This window comes from Sciurus vulgaris, assembly GCF_902686455.1.
Source record: "Sciurus vulgaris genome assembly, chromosome: 1".
Taxonomy (NCBI): domain Eukaryota; kingdom Metazoa; phylum Chordata; class Mammalia; order Rodentia; family Sciuridae; genus Sciurus; species Sciurus vulgaris.
Window position 1 is genome coordinate 111,243,809 of NC_136461.1, and position 26,441 is coordinate 111,270,249.

The 26,441-nt window shown below is 38.7% G+C and overlaps 3 protein-coding genes across 3 annotated transcripts; 1 reads left to right on the forward strand and 2 right to left on the reverse strand.

Annotated features, from left to right (window-relative positions):
* Positions 1-11,728: 11,728 nt before the first annotated feature.
* H2BC18 (H2B clustered histone 18) lies at positions 11,729-12,513 on the reverse strand. Its single transcript, XM_079108005.1, has one exon. The coding sequence runs from the start codon at positions 12,437-12,439 to the stop codon at positions 12,059-12,061; it is 381 nt and encodes a 126-aa protein (XP_078964131.1). The 5' UTR covers positions 12,440-12,513; the 3' UTR covers positions 11,729-12,058.
* A 378-nt stretch (positions 12,514-12,891) lies between these two features.
* LOC306642289 (histone H3.2) lies at positions 12,892-13,734 on the reverse strand. The gene has a single exon (XM_079107941.1). The coding sequence runs from the start codon at positions 13,703-13,705 to the stop codon at positions 13,295-13,297; it is 411 nt and encodes a 136-aa protein (XP_078964067.1). The 5' UTR covers positions 13,706-13,734; the 3' UTR covers positions 12,892-13,294.
* A 4,388-nt stretch (positions 13,735-18,122) lies between these two features.
* Positions 18,123-19,514, forward strand: H4C14 (H4 clustered histone 14). The gene has a single exon (XM_079108083.1). The coding sequence runs from the start codon at positions 19,045-19,047 to the stop codon at positions 19,354-19,356; it is 312 nt and encodes a 103-aa protein (XP_078964209.1). The 5' UTR covers positions 18,123-19,044; the 3' UTR covers positions 19,357-19,514.
* The last annotated feature ends 6,927 nt before the right edge of the window (positions 19,515-26,441 follow it).

The window sequence follows — 26,441 nt, forward strand, 5'->3', positions numbered from 1 at the left end:
GTTATCATGGCAGTGGGGACTTGAAAGTCTGATGTCATCCTGCTATCCGTCAAAAGTCAAGAGGTGGACCTGGGTGGGACTTTTTGGAAACTTCTCTGGGACCCCCAATAAAGTGAGAGTTGGGGAGAGGCATACATCCTTCTCCTGAGAGGACTCACTCCCTTGAAAGTGTCCCTTTCCCTGTTCCTTCAATAAACTCATGCTTGTAAATCTGAGCAACATGTCTGAAATCTTTCTGACTTGATGACAAGAATCCAGGTTTGAAGAAGGATCTTCACGTTGCCTGGGTTGCGGAAGGTCACAGCCCTGTAACACCGAAATTTTCACCATTCTCTGTAGAGGGAGAATTGGCGTATCATCCTCACCCATGATTCTATTTCTCTGATGTATATCCAAGGAGATAAAAAGATCTTTCGACAGTATAAGTAAAAGGAATGTACTGAAGGTGTTTCATGTTTTCTTATATAATTTAGAAAAAAATTGTTTTTTAAGAAAGCACTGGATACTGTAAATCCATATTCATATTTTTTTACTTGTTTGCAAATCTGTTTGCTGTCATTTACCAATCATTTTTATGTTCCTAAGAGGGATGTGTTAATAGATTCTATTGTAAATAACCTATTTAATGGTCATTAATACACTATTTTGAGTTCAACACTGAGCTAGTGGCTAGAATCCTACTCTGGGATGGACACATCACTGCCAGGATGCTTCTGTACCAGGAATGGTGCTCAGAACGTGTCACGGAGAGGACCGCTGGTGCCACCTTGTGGTTGCATGTGTACATATGACCTTCACCCATTGCCGGGGCCGAGGCAGCCAGTGCACCAGGACACAGCTGACGGGAAAGCTGACAGGCGATTCTTTTCTACAAACTCTCCCTTAAGCCCCATGAGAAATTTGCTTTCCCAGAACAGTAGGAGAGAGAAATGAGTGGGTCAGCTGCAGCGGCGGCAGGTGGGTGCAAGACGGCAAAAGGTCATGTGTATCCGATTCGCCTCAGTACCGGGGAGCAGTACCAACTCATGGGTATCCCCCAGAACCCAGCACAATATTCATTCGGGGAGGGAAGGTGTGGAAACTAAACCGCAGGGTGCATGTATCACCAGAAGCCGGAATGCAGATGGAACCGCAGCTCCCCAAGCATGTGCCTGGCCGATTGATTCCAACTTACTAGCCCCCAGCGGCCCAGTGCGGCGCCCCTTGGCGGTCGCCTGTAGAGTTCGCAGACTCGGCTGCTCCCGGAGCAAGTGCGCCTGCCTGGTGTCGGCTCTGAAGAGGCCTCTGCGAAGACAAGGACTGGAAGATCGGAAGCCACAGGAAGGAGAGAAAGGCTCTGGCCTTCCGCAGGCGCTCTAGCTACTCAGTCTACTCAAGAAAAAGGCAGCTGGAGGCAGAGGCGGCAGTGGCAGGGAGGGTGCTGGTAGAGAATGCGAGGCAGCCGCCATCTTCCCAGTCCAGGAACCTCCCTTCTGACTCCATTCCCGTCAGAGCCTGGGGGGCACAAACAGCAAGCCGGCATGCAGGGAGCCCCCAGGATCAAGGGCTGCCCCAAAATGAATTCGGAAACTGTGGGGTTAGTCCACAAAGATTCAAGATCTATCCTATCCCGCAGAGGGGGTTTCCTGGATTGAGAACCAGTTCCCAAAGGGATCGGATGTAGGACAGGTGTTTTTTTTTTGTTTGTTTGTTTTGTTTTGTTTTGTTTTTTGGCAGGAGGGGGAGGTAAATGGTGTCTTTCTTCTTTCCAGACTCCCAGAGGCAACACCCAGGGCCACTTGGACCTACGGAAGCTTCGCCTGTGAGGGTCTTGGACCTATCCTGTAATCCCTGGGTCTTCCAAGCCTAAACACAATGTCCCAGAGTGGACAGGTGGGGAACAGAACAAGCAACTGGTTAAGAGGAGGTGGGTCAATTAAGGTTAGTTTCTCACCTTCCGGACTTGGTATGGAGAACTCCAAATTCAAAGACCACGGGAATTTCTGCTACAGGAGTCCAGACACATTTCAGAACACTCTGAGGTTCCTAGCCTGAGAAGGCATACCAGAAGTGGACCAACTGGTTTGGGGTAAAACAAATAGTTGGGTCCATTCTAGGTCTTCCCTGGCTCAGTGCCTTTAGAATTTAGGGATTTTCCCAGAAAGACGAAGGATTAGCCCAGAGCTATCTAGTGGATCTAGACCTGAGAACAGACAAAATGAAGATACAGCTGGCAGATGCCTAGGAGGGGGCTGACAATCCTCACTGCCATAGGCTTAGCTGTAGACAGACCCAGGGGCTACAGAGGAACAACAGTGGAAGCAAGGAAACAATTTAGAAATCCAGGTGAGAGATAATGGCAGCTTGAACTAGCATGAGAGCCTCTAGCAGTGGACCTATTGAGAAGTCACATTTAAAATATGTTTCAGAGGAAGTGTCAACAAAACTTTCTGATTAATTAGAGGTAGGGTACCTAAGAGAAGAATGGGGAACAACTCAGATTTTGACCCAGAGCAATAAACATTCCACTGACTGAAATGGGAAGGAGCAAGTTGGTGGAGCAGGAGGGAAAGGTGGAACAAGTTGCAAAAGGTTTGTATTGGACCTATTGTTTAAGATTCCTATTATAGCCCTGCACAGTGGCACAGGCCTGTAATCTCAGTGGCTGGGGAGGCTGAGGCAGGAGGATGAAGAGTTCAAGACCAGCTTCCGCAACTTAGTGAGACCATAAGCAATTTAACAAGACCTTATCTCTAAATAAAAAACATAAAAAGGGCCGGGGATGGGGCTCAATGGTTAAGCCCTTGGGGTTCAATCCCTGGCATGCGCGCGCGCGCGCGCGCGCGCGCGCACACACACACACACCCACACACACACACACACCCACACAAATTCCTTTTAGACATATGAGTAACTTAAAGCAATGGCTTATTCTCTAGGGAAGAACACTGGAGCAGAGAGAAAAAATTGACTGACCTCATATATCTATATGTAGATATATAGAGAATTTAGAGCCATGAGACTAGAAATGACAGTGTAAAGCACAGATAAAAAAACAAAAAGGGTCTAAGGCTCTAAATTTTAGAGGCAGAAGTGGTAGCAATGGATGTTGCCAAGAAGTAGCCAGGGAGGTAGGAGGAAAACACAAAAATTGTTTCAAGAAGGAAAAAGCAACCAACTATGTCAAATTCCCATGAGACTATTTGATTTGAAAAGGGATTGAAAATCTGTAGATCTTTTGTTTTTGTGGAGGGAAAGGGAGAGAGAATTGATGTCATCACAATGTAGACTTTTCCAATCCAGGAAAAAAGTATAACTTTTTGTTTATTTACGTCCTTGTTAATGTCTCAAAATGCTGTTATAATTTTCTCTCTAGAAGTATTGTTAGATTTATTCCTATATCCTTCATTTTTGTGAGTTATCCTAAAAGGTATAGTTAGAATCTTAAGAAGTGATTATTACCAGTTTAATAACAATAAGAATATAAAAATAGCCCTAAAAAAATCTGTATATTAGCTGGGCATGGTGGTGTACACCTGTAATCCCAGTGGCTCAGGAGGCTGAGGCAGGAGGATTATGAGTTCAAATCCAGCTTCAGCAATTTATTGAGGCCCTAAGCAACTCGGTGAGACCCTGTCTCTAAATAAAATATTATAAAGGGCTGGAATCTGGCTCAGTGGTTAAGCAGCCCTGGTTTTAAAAAAATATAAAACCCTGTATATTAAACTTAGCAAGGAAAGTAGGACGTTGTTCTCACCCAGTCCCCACAAAAACAAACAAACAAAAACCTTAATAGGCTGAAAATCTGGGACTCCTTGAGGTCTTTCAGGTGTTTGGGGTATAGACTTGCTAATGCACATTTGCAGTAAAATAGGAGCCAATAAAATTGCTGTCTTCTTTATTACCCATTTCTTGTTTTGTTTCTAAATACGGAATCAGAACCCCCAAAGGGTAAGAAACTCATCTTTCAGTCTTTCTTTTTCATTTCCATATCATCTTCCAGTTTTCCTTTTTCATTTCCATATCACACTAAGCACATACTACTCCTTAGCCCTTAAGACTTAAAAAGGGTAAAAAAGAATAAATTGTGGAGAGAGTGCATGTGTTAAAGGGAAAGATTGTAGGACATGATGTGGGAGTTAATGGACAAGGAAAATCTCTCTAAGAAAAGCTAGAAATAATTGATTTAAGCCTTCTGGAAAAACAAAGTTCCTTAAATGTGATATTTGCTAAAAATACAATTTAACTTCAAGGAAGCAATTAAGGTCTCAAACAGCACTTATCTGAACCTAGTTGTGACTTTGAAGTCCATTTTTAGAAGGGCAGAGAAAGACTTCCAGTAGAAGAAACAGGCATTTACATAGGCTTACAAGTACCACATTTATTTTGGGAAATAATCGTTTCCTAACTTTAATTCAACCACACAAGCTTAAAATTTCACAAGCTTTGATTATAATAAACTAGTTTTTGTTTTGTTTTGTTTTGTTTTTGTACCTAGGACTGAACCCAGGGGCACTTGACTGAGCCACATTCCCAGCCCTTTTTGTATTTACTTAGACGCAGGATCTCACTGAGTTGCTTAGGACCTCACTAAATTGCCAAGACTGGCTTTGAACTGGTGATCATCCTGCCTCAGTCTCCCAAGCCGCTGGGATTATATCACCTCACCCAGCTAGAATTCAAATCTTTTTTTTAAATTTTTTTTATTTTTTTTAGAATTCAAATCTTAAACCTATACTTACTAGCTGCTTGAATTGCGATTTCCTATCTTTCCTTCTTCTGTGAAATCTATATTATGTACATAATAAAAACTAAACCTTATTTTTTCAATCTATTAATTGTTTGCCTTACATGGATTATTTCACTTAACCTTCCATGCTGCTGTCATTACCTCACAATATCAGTGGAGATTTAAATCTTTTACTTGATCATTATCTTGATTAATTTGCATAATACATTCTCTTCCCTCAGTGTTTGATAAAACTGTCTGGGCTGGTCCTGTATTTAAGAGTAGATCTTTGATTACCTTTTTAATTCCTCTAATAGTTATAGTTCATTCGTGTGTTCTGTTCTTCTAGGAGCAACTGTGTTAATCTGTAGGAAAGTTAAAACTTTACTTACATTTGCAAATAAATTCACATAAAAAATACATATGTTAGCCAAGTACACTTGTAATCCCAGTTACTCAGGAGGCTGAGGCAGGAGGATCCCAAGTTTGAGGTCAGCCTCGGCAACTCAATTAGACCCTATCTAAAAACAAAATACATATCGTTTTAAATTTCTTCCATATTTAATGTTACTTGTTATGTGCCTTTTCTCTTTCAATGTTAAATTTACCAGAGAACCCTTTATTTTTCTGAGCTTTTGGTTTTATTAACTTGGTGGAATCGGGAAATATGACCTATCCCATTGATTCTGCTTTTATTTAAATTTATTCCTCCCACTTTCATCATGTTTTGTTATTGTTCCTTTATTCGTTTAATTCTTTTTGGGTTTTTTCCTTTTTTTTTTTTTTTTTTAATCAGGGATTGAACCCAGGGGCGCTTAACCACTAACCAATATCCTCAGTCCTCCTCCCCACTTCTTAAACATTTTTTATTTCAAGACAAGGTCTTGCTATGTTGCTAGGGCCTTACTAAGTTGAGAGGCTGGCTTTGGACCTTCAATCCTCCTGCTTCAGCCTTTAGTTCCTTTTTTAGTAGTTCTTATTTTCTCTTAAACACATTCTAAAACTATGAATTTCTTCTGCTCATACAGATTGTAACTTATAAAATATAATTTTTATTTTGACATCCCTTTAACCTATGTATTTTCTCTTAAGAGTATAGATTAGGGAGAATATGCTTAGTTGTTTTATTGCTTTATAATCAGTGAATATACCCTACATGGTTTCAGAATTTTGAAATGTGTTGAGATTTAATTTGCCCTCTTGCTCATGGTCAATTTTTATTAAAATTCCATGTAAATTTGAAAATAATGCAACTCTCCCATTTTGAATACAAAATCACATAGATATGTAAAATTATATCAATCTTATTAACCACATGTATCTGTCAACGTGTATTAAAAGTAATTACTGTGATTTTGGACCTAAAAAATTCTAGTATCCCAGCAGCTTGGGAGACTGAGGCAGGAGGATCTTGAGGTCAATGCCAGCCGCAGCAAAAGCAAGGTGCTAAGCAACTCAGGGAGACCCTGTCTCTAAATAAAATACAAAATAGGGCTGGGGATGTGGCTTAGAGATCCAGTGCCCCTGAGCTCAATCCTCAGTACCAAAATAAATAAACATATAAAATAAAATAAAATAAAAATATCCTTGTAACCAGGAGAGTGGTGCATACCTGTAATCCCAGCTACTCTGGAGGCTCAGGCAGGAATATCGTAAGTTTGAGATCAGCCTTAGCAACTTAGCAAGACTCTGTATCCAAATAAAATAATAAAGTCCTTGTGTGCATATTTGTATGGGTAGATACATGTGTGTATACTTGTGTTAAAAAGCAAACAATTCATGATCATTCCTTAATGGATTACAGTTTTTATGAATATGAAATACCTTTCTTCTAGCCATATATATATATATGTGTGTATATATATATATGTATCTAATCTACTTTTTTCTAACTTCCATATAATAACATCTCTATCCTTCTGAATACAGCATAAATCTTGCTTTGCCTGTTTTCCTTCTCTTCACTCTTGCTCTCCCTGCTGCTTCCCGTGTTAATGTCATCTGGAATTTAAATTCCAGGTTTTCTTAATTTTTTTAAAGACTCTAATAGCAATATGTTTTATTAGGTATATGGTCACCTTTACTTCTTGTATACATCATTCCTTGGAATCTTTAAAAAAATTCTTATTGGAGGCTAGAGATGTGGTTCAGTGGTAGAATGCTTGCTTCACATGCATAGGACCCTGGGTTCAATCCCCTGCACTGCAAAAGAAAAAAAAAAAAAATTTAGTGGACAAGAATTCTAGTAATTCTCTTGATGGTCTGAAAAGTTTTTCACACCTAAACAAAATACTTTTCCCTGTTTTTTTTTTTTTTTTAAAGATAATGCTTCATTGTCTTATATCCAGTACTGCCCACATATATCTGATATCCTTAGACCTTTCTCTTCAACTTTTTGTTCTGAAATGTTATTACCATGTATCTAAGTAAGGGTCATTTTCATTTCATACTTGTATCTTCAGAATTTAATGGAAACTTGTAGTATAAAGATGTACGTCTGTATGAATTTAGATCCTGTGAAATATCCTCCTTGACAATCAAAGTCAGGGAAGAGGTAGGGGATGTCACTGGCAAAGATTATAATTTAATTGGTGTTCTGAAGTTGTGCAGTCTACAATCACCAAACCTTATTCGGTATGTCTATATTTTGTTTCTTAAATTTCTTCCTTATCAAACTTCTCATCCTATTGGGTGAATTTACAGGTATCTGAATCTATTTTTCATGTCATTTAACTTTCCTTTCATATTTTTCATCATTGTAACTTTTTTTATGGCCTTGAGGGGGCAATTTCTAACTTGATCTTTAATTTTTCTCATCCATGGAGGGGTATAGGTATGGAGTTTGATTCTGGATTTGGACCTTAAGTTTTTTTCAATAGTCAAATCTTAAATTTCTAAGATCTTTAGTTAATTTTCTTATGTTATCTTCTCCTACATCTGAGGGTATTAAATATACTTATTTTGAGCTCTCTTCTGTTAACTATTTCTTTGGGTTTTACTCTTTAATGTCTCTGATTTAATAACATAATTCAGATCCATAGTAGCTCAATTTTACTTAGACTCAAGACATTGGATACTACAGCGATATTCCCTTCAAAGTTCTCAATCTACCATTTTATCAGAGGCAGGTTTATGATGCAGAAAAACCTCTGCTTTTTTTTCAGCTGAAGGAGAGAGAATATTTTGCCTTTTAAAATTTATGATGACTCTTGGTTATGTACACATCTTTGTATTGGGGGATTCTTTTTGCTGAAATGTATCTGTGTGTAAAAGATGGCATATGATAATATTGTGTGCTTCCAGAAGCAAGTCTGTTCATGATGGGAACTCCCAGTAACCTGATATATTTTTCTGTCTCTCTGAACGAAGTTTGACTACACTCACTGATGGAACCACTTTTATGGCTTATTATATTCCCTAGGAAAGGGTAGATATAATAAACCTTACCTGCTATTCCTGCAGTGATACCCAAATGATCATCCTATCAGTTGTCCCAAGACCAACTCTTGTTTCTGGTATGTTTGTTCCAAACAGTGTGGATCATTCTTGGTCCACTCCTATCATCTGGAGTACTCTTGACTTGAATACCATCTGCCATGTCAATTTTCTATCAGTTCTATCAATTTTATGTCAATTTTCTATCGTTTCTAGGAATTTGAAGTGAAAGATGATGTGCTAAAGATGGTATATTACTCATCTTTTCATCACTATGACCAAAATACCTGACAAGAACAACTTAGAGGAGGAAAGTTTATTTTGGCTAATGCTTTCAGAGTTTAGTCCGTCATCAACCACAACAATTATGCTGGGCCTAAGGTGAGGCAGAATATCATGGCAGAAAGGAGGGGTGGAGTGCTGCCTACCTCACAGAGAGCAAGGGGAAAGCACCATATATGGAAGAACAACCCTTCCAGGGTATGTTCCCAGTGACCCACTTTCTCCAGCCATGCCCCAACTGCCTACAGTCACCATCCAGTCAGTAGGATGGATTGATAAGGTCACAGCTCTCAAAATCCAACCATTTCACCTCTGAACATTCCTGCATTAATGCAGCTTTTTGGGGACACCTCATATTCAAACCACAACAGATGGGAGGAATGCAATATACCTTTAGTACATTATCTTAAATTAGTAGTCATATTCACTTGTGTGTTACAGATGAGAAACTTGCATCCTTACTGCCAACCTCAACTACCACTAGTTGACATGCTTATTAAGTGTCAAATGTTAGCATTGTTATATATAATTACTCATTTATCCTTCATAAAACATTATGCAGTAAGCATTACTATTACTCCCAGTTTTTAGATGAGGAAACACAGATTAAGAAACATGCCCCTGTCATACAATTGACAAAGAGCCAGGCTGTACACCAGCTAGTTTCTCAATAGCCTGCACCTCTTACTAAAACATTATACAATATCATGCCCAGAAATTTTTAGGAACACATTATCTTCCCATACTGCCAGGAGGAGCCTTCAAATATACTTACTATCAATATAGATATACTTACTATCAATATAGATGTCACTATATTTCCATCTATCAGTTCCATCTAAATGGCTCAATCAATGCTTATAATCCATATGTTATTTTCTCATGTCAGGAAAAATAGTCTTTTTTGTTTGTTTGTTTACTTTCCTTTGCTTTTAAAATCTTTCAACTCTATTCCATCCCCCCCCATATAAAAGATTTGCATATACTAATCCAGAAAGATTTCTCAATTATAGCTCTTTCCCTCTCAAAAACATCCCCACAATCATAAACAACATGAAATAAACTTTCCTTAAACAAATGAAAGTTTTTTCTTACCTTTGTTTTTTTCCTTGAGGCTAAAGATTGGAATTCAAGTTTTACCTTCAGTAACTCTCCTGCTAAAATTGTATTCTTCTCTACACATACTTGCTATTTCAGCACAGTGGTGGGAGGAATGTCACTTAAGAATACTTCTACTAATACCTAATATGAAAATCAGATATCAAAACTGAAAAAGACTCGGAAAAAACTATCAACAATAAAACTTAGAGAAACAAAACATTCAATTTTTTATAATATAGCAGGGAAAAGAGTTAAGAAACCTCAGGAAATAAGCTTGTTTCCTTACTGGACCCAATTCTATGGTCCAGTAAGCATACTAAATATGTATGCAAGTTAATCATTGTAACTTTTGCCTGTTTTTTAACTATAATATGTTTCTTGAATAAGGAGACATGCCAAACTAGATGAAATATATTTCCATAGATATATTATCTGAGATAAATGTTCACTCTGAGAGCGACACTAATGAAATACTTACCATGTTCCAGCCACTGTGCCAAGTGGATTATATTAGAAGAAAGCTTGAAGATCAATAATTATAATACCTTCATTTCACAAAAACCTGAGAGTCAAATAAATTAAGAAGCCCCAGTGGTCAGTGAATTTAGCACTAAGTTCCTGTAATTATTTAAAGTATTTCAGGGTTCAGCAGCACTTACAGAGGCTAATATAATCTAATCTTCATTGGTTCTGACAAGATCTCAGTTGAGTCATCTTTCCCTGGCCTCTTGTCTGGAAGTCTTCAGAAAAAGGTCAAGGAATTCTCAAGTGAGAATCTAAAATTTGCAGTGAAAGAAGTCATTATATATGGCACATTTTATGCGATTTAATTAGATGTAAATTTGAACTACATTATAAAATTATTAATAAAATTTACTGTAAGTACAGAGTTATCCTGAGGAGAACTTATGAAGAATGGCTTAATTTTACCCTTTCAGTAAATTATAAACTAAGGTTTTCCTATTTTATTTAGTTCAAAAAAAAATCCACTAGCTTTTGTCAGGATGTCTTGAGTTATGCAAATTTTTGACTGAGTCTTCAGATATTCATTCTACATATTAACTATGGCCTTTTGTGTACCATAAATTTCTTCTCCATTCATTCTGAAATTCTTTCCTTTCTCAGAACGCTAGTGGACTGGGGATGTAGCTTAGAGGTTGAGTACTTGCCCAACCTGTACAGACCCTGGGTTTGATGCCCATTACTGTGCAAAACAACGAAAACAAAAACCACACACAAGGGCTCTGACATACCCACAGCTTGATTTTAACATTTGAGCACCAATTTTAACATTTGGTGCCAAAACGTATTAAAATGCACACACTTGAGAACACTTAAAATCACCTCACCACATCCAACCTCACTGAAATCGGCAAACTGCCAGAGGCACCAGAAATATGCTTAATGGGCAAGCAATTTCGCAGTTCTTACAATCAGAAATTTGTTACAGAAACCAGCACAGGGTCCTTGCCCTGGAAGTTTTCCTGTGAAAATGATCTGTAAATAGTCAGAGTAAGCCTATAGAATGTTCTGCTTTCAGTAAGTAAAGAGCAGTAATATAGGTTGAGTCGGGTTGAGGGATATATTGTATGACAGAGGTTTTTGGGCCATGGCTTTCAATCTCTGCATAAGAATCAACATATGGATCAAGTAATTCTTTATTGTGGGGGACTCTCCGTGATTATAATGCACAGCATCATTTTTGGCCTCTTCCCATTAAATACCAGTAACACCCCTCTCACATCATGAAATAAAAATATCTCCTGATGTTATCTTATGTGAGTGGGTGGCAAACTCCCTGATTGAAGTCAGGGGAGGATGGCAAGGTCAGAATTTATAGACAGGCTAACACACTAAAGCTTATACCTACTATGTTGGAGAAAGTTTGTGACATGCCTAAAAGGACAAAGACAAATAGGTTGAAAAACTGAAGAACAGTGGAGTAGGGAATTGGGAAACTGACAACTTCTCATCTACTTAGTAGAGAACAAACCCAGCTTGTTCATTACTCTCAAAAACACGATGCCGGGCGTGGTGGCACACCTAATTCCAGCCACTTGGGAGACCAAGGCCAGACTCTGCAACTTTGATGCGACCTCAAAAAGTATTGTAAGGGGTAGGGATATATCAGTGGTAGAGTGCCCCTGAGTTCAATTCCCAGAAAAAAGAAAGGAGAAAAAGAAAAAAAAAAAAAAAGGCCTCCAAACTAGTGAAGACTAAAAACAGTCACTCTTTTGACATTTCTCCGCCTCTTCCCAAAGACTCTTTGAAAGGGTAATCAAACCTTATTTCCCTAGCTATTATACCAAAGCTTCCATCAAGGACTTGGTAGGGACTTTACTGAGACATTCATTTGGGTAATACTAATTTCCTAATCCTAAACCTAAATGTATTCGTGACTACCGTCACATCGCACCTAAACAAAAGCTAACAGCCCCTTTGTGTTTACAGCCATTTTCTCCGATAACTGAAGTGGCTCTGAAAAGAGCCTTTGGGGTAAAGTAGTTGATCTATCGCATTCTTTGTGCACTCTTACTTCGAGCTGGTGTACTTGGTGACCGCCTTGGTACCCTCGGACACTGCGTGCTTGGCCAGCTCGCCCGGCAGCAGCAGGCGAACTGCCGTCTGGATCTCCCGAGAAGTGATGGTGGAGCGCTTGTTGTAATGCGCCAGGCGAGAAGCTTCGCCAGCGATGCGCTCAAAGATGTCGTTGACGAACGAGTTCATGATGCCCATGGCCTTGGACGAGATGCCGGTGTCAGGGTGGACCTGCTTCAGCACCTTGTACACGTAAACGGAATAGCTCTCCTTTCGGCTGCGCTTACGCTTCTTGCCGTCCTTCTTCTGTACTTTCGTAACAGCCTTTTTCGACCCCTTCTTGGGAGCAGGAGCAGATTTCGCTGGATCTGGCATTGTTTCTGTCCGCGAAGAAACAACGCACTTGAAAAGAGGTAATCAGCGACTACAACAGAACCAGCTGGTTACGCGCTACTTATAGAGAGGGTATGCAAATGAAGACTCCCACAGTACTGCATTTTTTATTGGTTAATTTACAATAATGTCGTCATAGAGGGGCGGAGTCCATGTAAATAATAGATTCTGGTTGCCCTTCCTTAGTGGTCATTAGAACAAAAGTCTTAACAACCAATCAAAATATTCCATTTCAAATTAACCAGTAAATTACGTACAGCGGTAGTTTCACTTCTTTGGGGTATTTTCAGCTAGTGAATTTTCACTAAACCGTGTATTTCTATGCGGAATTTTTAGAGCACTAGATAAAGTTAACTACCCCTTGCTTTTGCATCGTTCATATTTCGTAGGTTTTAAGGATACTCTCAACCCCTTCGTTTTTAAAAACCGGTAGGTATTCCTTGTATTATACAACAAAGAACCTATCACGTTACAAACCAGCTTCATATAATTCCTAAACACAAACTAAAGAACTCGCTTCCGGTCTTGACCTCAATATTATCAGGGCTCAGGGCATCCCTTGTTTTCGCTCAAAGACTTTCCCTCACACAATAGGAAAAGCTACACCAGCAAGTAAAGGAGGCTTGACCCGTACCAAGATAAACTCCTGTACCCAAAGAACCAGATTACAGGTTGGGTGTTGGGATTCCTCATCCACCACGAGGGAGTTTTCCCTGACTTTACTACTCAAAATATTGGTGTACAGGCGTGGACAGCTGAAAGGCTGGTACAGCTGCTCTTGCTGACAACGTAGGTGGCTCTGAAAAGAGCCTTTATATTGGCTACTCAGGACATCATTTAAGCCCGCTCCCCGCGGATGCGGCGGGCCAGCTGGATGTCCTTGGGCATGATGGTCACGCGCTTGGCGTGGATGGCACAAAGGTTGGTGTCCTCGAACAAGCCCACCAGGTAGGCCTCGCTCGCCTCCTGAAGCGCCATTACCGCCGAGCTCTGGAAACGCAGGTCTGTCTTGAAGTCCTGCGCGATCTCGCGCACCAACCGCTGGAACGGCAGCTTGCGGATCAGCAGCTCCGTGGACTTCTGGTAGCGACGGATCTCGCGCAGGGCCACGGTGCCCGGCCGGTAGCGGTGCGGCTTCTTGACGCCGCCGGTGGCCGGTGCGCTCTTGCGGGCCGCCTTGGTGGCCAGCTGCTTCCGCGGGGCCTTGCCACCGGTCGACTTGCGGGCAGTCTGCTTGGTTCGGGCCATGCTTCACCGGTTTTAGGGAAACGAGGAGGAAATGTTAAGCAGTCTTATTTGTAGACACAGCCCGGCCTTGATTGGGCTGGAAGAGAGGAATTTCTAGACTTGTGATCTCATTGGCTAGAATTCAATCCTGCTTACTGAGAGAAGATTGTTAAACTAACCATTCTTCCCTTATTCCTTCCCTCTTCCTCTACAGTTTGTCGACCACGAATATCTTTTTTTTTTTAATGACCCTTACTTTAAGTTGGTGTAACTTTGTAACAATAATTTATAAAATATTTTGCTCACTTTAACAGGTTTCTTGCAAAAAAAAAAAAAAAAAAAAAAAAAAAAAAAAGCATGGGACCAGGTTTCTGCTTGTTTCAAGTTACCTGTTACTGTAACTCTCCTCCCATAGCATTTATTTAGCGTTTTTTACTATGTTCAGTACTTAGATGCATTATATCATGATGCTTAACAAAACACTTTGTAGTGGAAGGAATAAACAATTATATTTATCTGACTTCTAAACTCGACCAAAGCCTTGTTGATCTTCAGTATGCTGACCAATGTTATATTAAAACTTCCTCCTTTCTTTACTTTTTACCTCCTCGGGATTCTGTCTCCATCCCCACACCAAAGGCCAATTAAGTCCTGCAGATGAAACGCTTTTTGGTCAAAGATAGATAAGACCAGACATATTAGTTTCTCCTTTACAATAGGGAACAGTTTCTAATCAAGTCCTAATCAGCTAGATGACAAGTTAAATAAAGTTTCAAAACATTTTATTCATTGATTACTGAGTTGTGAACATTTTCTTCAATGAAGATAAAATGTTTTCTAACCCTTAAAAGTTTAATGTTTCCTATAGTCTCTACAAGGACAGTGAAGATCCTTTGCCTTTAGTTAACTCATATGCTTTAAATTGTTGTTCAGGAAAGTGCATGTCATAAGACAATGCTTAAAGGTTACTACCGATAAGGTAAAGTTGTTAACTAGGTAATACAAAACTTTTAATCTCTTGTTTTATTGAAAAAGCATTACATAAAGCTTTATAAAAGCTCAAACCTAACAACAAAAGCAGGTCCAAGATGCTTAAAACTTACCTTAATGGTGTCAGTATGAATTATTTTCTCCCTTCTGATATCAAAGTCAAAGTGATTTAAGGGGGTTTTCTGAACTTTACACACAATGTAAAACTTATTGGTTTAATCTCTTCAAGGATCCCTCACAGGTAGCAACCTCCTTAGGGAGATCTAAAATGACATCCCAAAGTGTGACTAATGTGAATAAATGTTATTCCTGTGGTGATTTTGTAATGACTTACAATATAGTGAGTGCAACTCCATGTTTAAAAATTATTCTATCTATACTATATTATTTAAACTCAACTCTGAAATAACACAGAGTTCAATGGACACTTTTAAGACACATTGGATGGTTTGATTGCATGAGGATAAGAGGGAACTATTATTTTGAAATACAGAATCCAAGAGTCATGGGATTTATTTTACTTTTGGGGGGGTGGTACCAGGGGTTGAAGTAAGGGGCACTTGACCACTGAGCCACATCCCCAGCCCTATTTTGTATTTTTTTAGAGATAGGGTCTCACTGAGTTGCTTAGCACCTCACTTTTGCTGAGGTTGATTTGAACTAACCATCCTCCAGTCTTAGCCTCTAGGAGCTGCTGGGATTACAGGCCTGTCCAACTGCACCCGATACTTTCTGATATTTTACTTTTATAACTCAGAGAATAAGAAAGTTTAAAGTCTTCCTCTGGTTTAATTTTTTTTTTTTTTTTTTAAAGTAAACTTCTAAGAATTTCTACTTCTCAAATAAAACAGAGATATCACTTTAAATACTAATTCTAAGGCAACAAATAAAATAAAACAATCAGAATCAGCATGGTGAACTTTCAAGGGCTAGGGATAATCTTTCTCAGAATACAATAATCTCTGATGTAACTATACCCTTAGAAATCACCTTTAATACAGAATTCAGATACATATTAGTTCAATATCACCTACTCCCCATATTGAACACTAGAGTGACATTCCTATGAAAGTTCTATCATTTTATCAGAAGCAGGTTGATGATGATGAACCTCTGATTTTCTTCAACTGTGGGAGAGAAAGAATATTCCTCCTTCTGAAATTTTTTCATCAGGAAAGATTTAAAAAAAATTTTTTTTCCCCATTTTTCAGGATTACATCTAGAGACACTCTACAACTGATCTATAATACATCCCCAACCCTTTTAATTTTTTTTTTTTTTTTTTTTTTTTTTTTTTTTTTTTTTTTTTTTATTTGGAGGGGGGACAGAGTCTAGGTTACCCAGTCTGGCCTTGACTTACAATATCCCTCCCTCAGTCTCCTTAGTCACTAGGAATTACAGGTATGTGCCACCATGTCCAGCTTTTCATCAGAAATTCTTAATGCCTATAGTTTGAAGGTCAAGAACTTGAGTTACATTATTATTTAGCATGGGTTGTGGTGGGGGTGTGGGAAGCAGACATGAGGAGCTTAAATTTTTCCATACTGGAAATAAACAAGCAAAGAAAATTTTAATAATTATTAGGCATGTAATGTTTTGTATATATCTATGTTTATTTTTAATACAAAAGTAAAGGACTAAGTTAAAATAGATATTATGAGAAGACAGCTTATGTTTGATTTTTGTCTTCAAGTACCCCCAGAGTTATAAGCATTCCAAACTGAGACCATTTGAATCATAGATTTGTGGATTGGTTAGGCCTCATTTGCTTTCATCTTGACTATTATTCAGTCCTGAACCAAATTGCGAAGCCATATGATTTTAAGCTTCTTTCTTTATTCCATTCTGAAATAAACTCACTCCTTCAATATCCTGCCATTGGATAAAAATTCACCAACATTCTCCATTCTACTGGTCCTTAACATTTACTGATCATACTGTGCAACTTAGAAGTTATATGATTTCTAGCTTTATTATATAACATATCCTACTGAAATATAGTAGAATCAAGTAATTTTTTTAGAATCAAGAAATGTTTCAAAGCTATATATATGTAAAGAGATTTTATTTCACTAGCCATCCTCATGATATCTAAGCTACATTTTGCAGAGAGGTTAAGAACCATATATTTTGAGGACTTTCTTTTTTATTAGAATTGTGGGGGAAGAAGAATTTTTTTTTTTCAACTCCCCATAGGTTCTTAGTTGGAACTGACTCCATAACAAAGACAGAGCAATAAAAGAAAAACAAGTTTGTAAATATTGAGCATACACATGGCAGCATTCCCAAGATGGATAACTCAGAAAGGTGGTTAGAATCTGGGGCCTGTGTACTTAATAGGGGAAAGGAAGAGGAGAGGAAGGACACTAAGGGGAAAGCAAATGACTTTTTTGAAAAATAAATAGCACTTAGGAGAGTAGAAGACAGAATATTATGGTTCTATGACAATGTCTGTTTGGGTGTGGAACCAACTTCTCATGTATGAGAAAATTAGAGTTGCCTCCATGAAAGAAATTTACAACTGAGTTAAACAAAATGTTGAGTTCTTTGGGAGACTCGGTTTTTAAACAGATAAGTGATTTCAGGAACTCAAATGCCTTCAGGTCAAAATGATTCTTGTGCCAAAGTGGCAATTTTGGGGTAGCATATCCTTATCCCTTCAGAAGGGAAATGTATACACATCTTTTACTCCTTTCCCCCTTTGACACCAAAATTATCATTTCTGTGAACCTTGGCTTATATTTATCATGTTGCAATTTAGTAATGTCTTTCTTACTAATATTTAAAAGTCATTAAATTAGAAACTATTTTTTCTATAAATGATTACTGAGCATATACTGAATACTGAACTATTGAACTACATGTCAGTTTACAAAAAGTAAACAAAAACCACTTCCAGGAAGGAACACACAGTCAAGAGGGGAGTATGTAAGATAAGAAGGGATGTAAAATAATGTGATATTCTGCAAGAGTTGCTAATGGGTCAGAAAAGAGCAAGTGTTTTTCTACCTAGAAGCAGACAAGGGAGAAGAGATCTATTTGAATTCTAGGGTTTTGGTTTAGGCATGTAGGAATATGGATGTAGTGATGCATCCATTCAATGGACAAAAAAAAGCATGATTATTGGAAGGAGGTTGAATCCCCTTACCCCTAGGAATCATACCTTGGAGGTTTTGAATTGAAGCATGCTGATTTTGGGAGATTTTCAGCTTTGGGTTTAAAATGATTGAATCTATATGTCTGGAGCCTAGAAGTCTGAATAGATTTTTTTAAACTAGGATTCATCAGAATATTGAAAGTAGTCAGAGCCAAGAGATGAAACAAAGCATCTAACTTTTAAAAAGAAATAGTAATCATAAAAATTTTTCAGGAAACAAAAACCTTTCTGGTACAGAAATCAAAACATTTTTGCATGGGTGGTTCTACAGAGGGCCCTGGTAATGAACATGCTAACATCAAGGCCCCAGTCAATTTTTAGGGCAGTTTCTGGTAATGACTCTGGGCATAAAGCCCCCTTGCAAAACTTAATTCAACAAAGATTGTTAGCTCCTAGGGAGGTGGGTGGGTGTCTTAACCCGGACAGTTTGGACGCTTAAATCCTGGCTGAAAACAAGTGTTGATTTTAGAGGATCTGTAAATAGATGTGCAGACTATCCCTCAGTCTCCTCTATTTTTCATATACCCTGAAGAGCTTTGGACGACAGTACATTGGGGTTCACTAACCTCCAAGAGAAGGCTTGGCAGTATCCTGAGACCAGTTTTCCTAGGATCTGACTTCTGGCTGAATTGGAATATTGTGCCTACCAACCAACAAAATAGTACAAAGACTAGAAAATTACAACAAACTTCTCCCTCCCCTTGCCCTTCTACACATATCCCCAGTGCTGCTACCCTGGAGTCCGTCAACAAAATTTCTGGAACCGTTTTAGTTGCTGTTTTATGCAGTCAGGGGGTTTGAAACCATGGTTAAAATTGAATCCGGCACATCTCTGAACCCCATGTGCTCTTCCTCCAGCTTCTCCCACCAGATCTTTCCGCTTAGACTCAATTTAATGCCTTCCAGAAATCCACAGACGGAAAAACAGAAGCATAAAGACTGTGGAATCTGGAAACTTTATGTTGGGATCTGAATTTTCCCGGGAACTATGGAGTATTGATTTTTTTAAAAAAAGCAAAACAAAAAGAAGGAGGGCTTTGTAGAAAGCAGAAGAGAGCGAACAAAGGAAATAACGAAATGTTCAGAGAGCTGGAACAATTAGAAATCTTCCCGCCGGCGCGCTTTCGGTTTTCAATCTGGTCCGATCCTCTTGTATAACAATGGCAAGCCGCCCTCAACGCTGGCAAGAGCTGTTCTCAAGACTGCACTGGTCATGTCTGGAAGGGGGAAAGGCGGAAAAGGCTTAGGCAAAGGCGGTGCTAAGCGCCATCGTAAGGTCTTGAGAGATAATATCCAAGGCATCACCAAGCCCGCAATCCGGCGGCTTGCTAGGCGTGGGGGTGTCAAGCGTATCTCCGGCCTCATTTACGAGGAGACCCGCGGTGTGCTGAAGGTATTTCTGGAGAACGTCATTCGGGACGCAGTCACCTACACCGAGCATGCCAAACGGAAGACCGTCACTGCTATGGACGTGGTCTACGCCCTTAAGCGCCAAGGGCGCACCCTGTACGGCTTCGGAGGTTAAGCCTGCTCAACCGCCGTCTTAGCTTTGCGCTTTCACTTCCAAAGGCCCTTTTTAGGGCCAACCATGTCCTCTACAAAAATGAGTTGAGCACTTAGCAAAGTGTAACAACCAACGAAATCGGGAGGTGGGTTTTGTTTAAGTCCACAATCTGAACTGACAATGTGAAGATAGCGTTGCCTAGAAGGTTAAAATCCCTGAGGGCTCAACTTGGTAGCCAAGGATGGCTTGTCATTTGTTCTGGCTTCCCCTCCCCCCCCCCCCCCCCCCCGCCTTACTATTCATCGGGAATGAACGTGCTTTAGACCTAAGGACTACTTTCGAAGCTTGTTTTTATGAAGAGTTGGTTTGGGGGGGGGCCCTCATTTTCCACCACTTCACAAGGGAAGGGGGTTCAAGTCCTTTAGAGCCCATTCACACTGTATAGGTTTTTTTGTAACATGTATACAGTTAACTTGTACAATGTGTATTGTAGCTAGCAAAGCCCAATCCAGTCATCAACCATTTGAAACCAAAGTTAGGGTAGAGATGAGCTCTTTGGAGGTTTAAAAATAAGTGTTTGAAAAGTATTCTTTGATTCTTGTGTTCAACAAAAAGACCCCTTAATTTAGTCAAGAGCCTATGAGACAATCGACTTTCAGTGTGACATTGAAAGGTATACAGTTGGTAGACATTTTAAGCTGCTTCTCTAAAAGTTGAGCAAACTATATAACTTGTTGAAAACAAGTCTTCAAGAAACAGGTGATTCAGATATGTGACTTACTTGTTAGGACCTGTTTTAGCTTAGAATGGGGCATCTGCAGGAACACGCTCACCATCAATATACATGGTGCAGTTTAATTTTGACAAGGCAAAACCAAATTATTCTGTCTATGGGGCAAAATACAGTAAGCCATTCTCTATACTTCCTTTGTCCTAAACTTTCCTGATTTGGATTAAGCATTGAACTATTAACATATGCATGTAAAGTTGTGGGGTTTTGTTTTGTTGTGTGTTTGCTTTTTGTATTATGGACTTAGGATTTTACAGCAAAATTTGGCCTATTTAATTTAGAGAAGAAATTCTGTCATAGCCCAAAAAGATTAATTATTACTTTATTGGCTGCTCTTATTGGCAACAAACTCTTGAGGGTAAACTAGGTTTAAAACATGGTGCTTAGCAATGGAGATGCCAGCAAGGCAAGGGATACAAGATTTGTCCTTCAGGAACTTCCCAAAAAAACAGGGAAGGAAAAAATAAATACACAATACATAAATATATACATATACTTATATACACATAAGAAGTTCAATACAGACAATAATAGCTATAGGAATTCTAATGCTATAGAAGTCACTTGGTGCTGGGAAACGGGAAAGTTCGGACATAGGGAGGTGTTGGGGGGGGGTTGTTTCACTTTCTGAAAAAAGCAGAATGCCTGGCATCCTACTGGAGAAGACAGTAAATGAGGGTGGGAGCAGGAATGGGATGGCAAAAATAACATTTTCGAAGATGTCCTGCTAAGAAATAAGAGGCTTCTATGTTCAAGATACCTCATTTTTCCTTTTAAAATCTCACCAACAACTAACTTATATAGTATCTATATTTCAAATATAACTGTTTTTTTTTTTTTTTTAACTTTAAAGTCAATGCAGAATCCCTCACTGAGATGCTCTAAAGTAGTACACAACATTCTGAAATCAAAGAATTAAAAAAGGTGAGGGGAGTGGAATTGTGTCTCTGGTTGAAGTTAGAGGTTTGGAAAATGTAGTCTCTAACTTAGCAACACAGATCACTTGGGAATCTTTAGAAATACAAAATCCTTGGCCCCAACCCCAGACCTATTGAATGAAAAACCCTGGGGCAGAGTAATTTGCATTTTAATAAGCCATGCACTCCAGGTGATTTTGATAGACATTAACAGTTTTTCTTTAAAACATAAGTAGAATCTGAATATGTTGTTCCAATTTCTTTAACCATAATGTTAAATTTTGCTTTCTTTGAGGAAAAAGGAAACAAGTGGATGATCCTAATACATTTTACGTAGTAAAAAACATTATAGTCCGGCTCGGTGGCCACGCCTATAAACCCAGCAGCCTAGGAGGCTGAGGCTGGAGCATCACAGTTCAAAGCCATCCTCAGCGAAAGTGAGGCGCCGAGAAACTCAGTGAGACCTTGTCTCTAAATAAAATACAAAATAGGGCTGGGGATGTGGCCTAGCTGTCCAGTGCCCCTGAATTCAATCCCCAGTACCGCTGCCTATAAAAAAATTATAGGCAGAATAAAGTAAAATAGACTTCTTTGCCAAAACACTTGGAGAAAACACAAAAGATGAATGTAAAATGTAGTCAGTTTGTTTTACTATTATTGGTTTATACTTTCAATCATACAGAATTGACTTTTGTAATCAATAGATATGGTTTTTTTTTTCTTCTTTCTCCAAGACCCAGGTTTTTTTTTTTAAAGCCATTATTTTATTCATTTATTTATTTATTTAATTTATTTATTTATTTTGCTTTAGTACTAGGGATTGAACCCAGGGGCATTTTACCACTGACCTATGGTCCCAGTCCTTTTGTGTTTTGAGACAGGGTCTAAATTGCTGAGACCTCCAACCTGTAATCCTCCATCCTCAGCCTCCCAGTGGTACATGCTGGGATTACAGGCATGTACCACTATACCTGGCACCACTATACATCTTTTTATATACCCTCTTTAAAATGATTTTAATAGTGACCTCAGCTTTCACTTTATCAATTCCACTAGTGATTATGATATGGCATGACTGAATCCTTTGTTAGCTGTATTAAGCCCCTGAATATTGCCAAGTTACAGAACATGTAATTATGCATCTTTTTGCATTAATAAATGCCTTTTCTCTTAATTATCTCAACTATCTGTAACAGCAAGGATTATAGTGCTATTTTTTAACCATTTGTAACAGTGAAGAACATAAATCTATTTATTTGGTTTGCTAACAAATAATTTCTACCCAAGTGCTCTCTGTGAGCCAGCCCGTGCCTACTCTTTCCCTTCCTGGAGGAATTAAGGACTTCCACCAGAATATATAAACAAAAATGATTATGGAGTTCTTTCTATGGGACTACTTTCTTTACAGTGGTCATAGTGGCACTTGAATGTTCCACTTATTAATAAAATATCACTATTCCAGTTTGAAGGCTTACGTTCCCTTTCTGGGTTCTTTCCTCTGACTAGCAGCAGTATCCTCCCAGACACCCAGGCTAGATAGCTACCCTAAGTCATCTTTCACTATGTTCTTAGTTTCTTCCCTTGAAACTTCTCACTCTGTACTTTTCATTCTAGCTACTAGTGTATTTGTTATTTCTCTACTTGAGCCAAAAGAACTGGCATTTATGTACATATGGATGGATAGAGGAAGAATGTTCACAAAAATTTAAGAATGATTACGGGTGTGGTTTTTTGCTATCTCCATTGAACATTCTAAATTGTTGGCTTTTTAAAAATAAACACAAATATAATCTCCTGCCCCTAAATAATCAGATGGTAGTCTGGATTACATAAATCTTGACAAATACCTTTGCTATAGTTGAATTTTCTTATCTATAATGTTACTGAGAAATCCTGCCTTTCTCATAAGAATATTTAAGGATCAAATGAAAAGATCTATGTGGAAAGAATTGAGGTGAGGCCATGAAGTGACATAGAAACCAAAGATGATGTATTTATTGCCTATTTCACCCAATCTAATTCTTACATGCTATACAATCACTGAGAAAGGGAGTCACTAGAGCTAGAATTTAGAGAGCAAAGCAGACAGCTGGTTGAAGATGGGGTATTGAACAAGTTTGCAAGGTTAGACATTTTCGTACTAAACCAAATATGCATGAAGTTATGAAGAATCCAATAGATTCCCAGCAGACTTGACTATATTTATGAATATTCAGATCCTCAAAACAGCACAAGGTAAATAAATATTGCCCTCATTTTACAAAGGAAGAAACTTTTATGTGGGTTATATAAGTTAGCACTCTCTGATACACCCTGATGCTCCTTTTACTAAAATATTTATCTATTAATAGACTTGTGATATGGATTTAATAGAACTATAAAATATTAGTGCTTAAAAGGACCTAAGAAATCATCTGGTCCAGTTTTCTCAGCACATTTTTCCTCTGGTTTCAGGATAAAACTCTTCTCTCAACCTTCCCATCAGATCCCTTAGTGGTACAAGATGTTCCCCAGAGGCCTGTCCTTGGACTATTACTTCTTATGCAGCTACTTGTTGACAGTTCTACCCTCTTGTGTCCTGAAGTGAACTCTTCAGCAAATCCTCCTTCCAGATCACCCACCCCTCCCTCTCAGGCTTCTTCCCAGGCACTCAGGGAGGTCTAGAATCATCTTTAATTATTTTTTGCCCCAACAACTCCTTTCTACCCTTTTCCCCATCTGGTTCAGGCAAACTTCAACATGCAATAAAGTTGTTTTCCTCCTGTCCTTTTTTGTGGCTGGTTCCCTTGACCTCATGTTTTCTGATAAATCTGTGTGAGAATTTATTTTAGATAAATACCCAGGAGCAGAATTTCTGGTTCCTATGATCTGTGTAGACTTAATGGGCCTAAGAAGTACCAGGTTGTCCTTTAGAATGGCTTCCCTAGTCCACATTCCACAAGCAAGATGCCAAGCATCTAAGTCCTCTTGGCCATCCCTTGGCATTATTCAACTTTCCAATATTTGCTGGACTATTTAGTATAAAGTAATGTCATTATTATTTTAACTTACCTATCCAATTATTAATTTTATAATCATCTCAACATATATATATATATTAGATTTTGTGCTTTCTCTTCTATAATCCACCTGCTATTCATATCCTTTCTCCTATAACGCTTATAGAGTAAGAGCTATCCCCTTCTCAGCTTAGTGACAAGACTCTAAATAAGCTAGCCTCAAAGTCCCCACTACTGAAAACTGATTTATTACTGGTCTTGACCTGTTTTGTGAACTTCTTGCCTCTCATACTTCTCTTTATCTTTCTGGCTTTTCTGCCTCCATTAGACTTCCCCAGTACAAAGTTTTCTTACAAGAAGAGCTCCAGAATTGTTTCCCTTGGAATTTCAGATAAGTCAGTCCTTCACCACTTACCACAGATTGCCATCAATTAATACATTTCTTCTTCTCATAGAACCCAAAGATCTGGTTTCCATTTCTGCAAATTTATATGCCTTCCAGTATGAAGAGACGCTGGAATTACTACTGAACAAAACAATCTATATCTGAGTGATGATTTCATTTTGTTCTTGGTAATTTCTATAATGCAGTGGTTTATAGATGCAGATTGTAACCATTAACAGGTGAGAAAATCAATTTAGTAGAGGGAGTTAGCATCTTTTTTATTTCCCCCATTAAACAAAATAGGATTGAAAATATCAAAGTGTGGCAGGAAAAAAAAAGCATTCTGTACAACTTGTTTCAATTTTAGTTGTGTATGAATGTGCAATAGATAGTAATACAAAATGTATCTCACTGTAATTTGGAGTCAGCAGAAATCGGTTACTGTAAGATGTACAATATCTCTGTGTAACTCTTGTACATATAGTTTCCTGAAACAATCAAATGCAGTTTTTAAAAAAAGCAAAGCTCAAGACCGAAGTTCAAGTTCTACCTCTGCCATCTTTTAGCTTTGTAATCCACATTCTCTCCCTTGCCACATTTAGTTTCTTCATCTATTCAACACAGTGAAAAAAAAAAAGACTTCCTCTCAGTTATTGTGAAACCAAATGAGAGAAAGTGAGTGAAAGATGAGCTATAAGCCACCTAGGAAAACAGGACTCCTTGTATCTAGGTTACGTGGTCTACAAGAGACTGATCATATGTTTAAAAGTATTCAGCAATTTAAAAAGATATATATATATATATATATATATATATATATATATATTTTTTTTTTTTTTTTTTTTGGTATAAGGAATTGAACCTAGGAATGCTTAACCACTGAGCAACATCCCCAGCCCCCCCCCACCCTTTTTTTTGAGACAGGGTCTCCATAAGTTATTTAGGACTTCACTAAATTGCCAAAGCTGGCCTGAAACTTGTGATCCTCCTGCCTCAGCCTCCTGAATTGCTGGTATGACAGGTGTCTGCTACCATCCCTGGCAACACCAATTGTTTCTGTGTCATTCTTTTTTTCCATGACATGATGGTAACTGAGAAATAGATCAATTAATATTAATGTCACTAATATTAATATCAATGTTAATTATGCCATCAATGCCTATATATTAAAACATGTGGAGCTCTGTTCTAAGCATTTGTGTGAACTTCTATCTCTTTTTATCCTCACTGCAATTCTGTGGGTGCAACTGTTATCCAGTTTTACAATGAGGAAACTGAGATCCCAGACTTTTCTCTTTGGAAGCTTTTTCTAAACCGAAGGGGTCTCAGATCTCAGGTCTCAATTCATAGCAGTGAAGTCCTCAAGCTTGTGTTTCCTAACCCCTTTCTCTCCCCTGCCATCTGTTTAGGCTGCTCTCCCAAATATGCAGATTTGAAAGGTATCCATGAGTACAGGCTTTCAGTGACAGAACACAAAATACCATTCTATTCCTGACTGCATATCAACAATGCCATTATGTTTTTGAGATTCAGTCAGTGAGACTTCCCATTTTCAGAGGTGCCTAGACCAGTGAGTTAAAGCAGCGCCATCATGGGGGCAGGTAGAGGATATAGAAGACTGGCACTGACATTCTCAGGTTCCAATGTCTGCTCAGCTTCTCCTGAGATGCTGGGTCCAAAGGTGCACCCAAGTCAGCTCTGAAAGTAACTACTTCTTTAAACTCAAGAGTACAGACACTATCTTGAAGTTCTAAGCAGGGAATGAGGGCATGTAGTCAGGGAACCAGAGGTAGGCTCTAGAAATGGCTGTAATTCTGAAGTAGAAATTTGTGACAATGCATATCAGGGAAGGCTACAGTGCCTACCTACACTGCTTTCCCCTTTCTGCCATATTTGAGACAAAAGAGCAACTTTACAAAATTAAGTTTCTCTGATGCCCTTTCTCTCATCTATTGTACCTCACTTACTGATGATTGCTTTTGACCTGTCAACTGTGCTGAGACAAAATATATGAT

Excerpts from the sequence above, each read along its gene's own strand:
- H4C14 (XM_079108083.1), top strand. The coding sequence starts at position 19,045 with ATGTCTGGAAGGGGGAAAGGCGGAAAAGGCTTAGGCAAAGGCGGTGCT.
- H2BC18 (XM_079108005.1), bottom strand. The coding sequence starts at position 12,439 with ATGCCAGATCCAGCGAAATCTGCTCCTGCTCCCAAGAAGGGGTCGAAA.
- LOC306642289 (XM_079107941.1), bottom strand. The coding sequence starts at position 13,705 with ATGGCCCGAACCAAGCAGACTGCCCGCAAGTCGACCGGTGGCAAGGCC.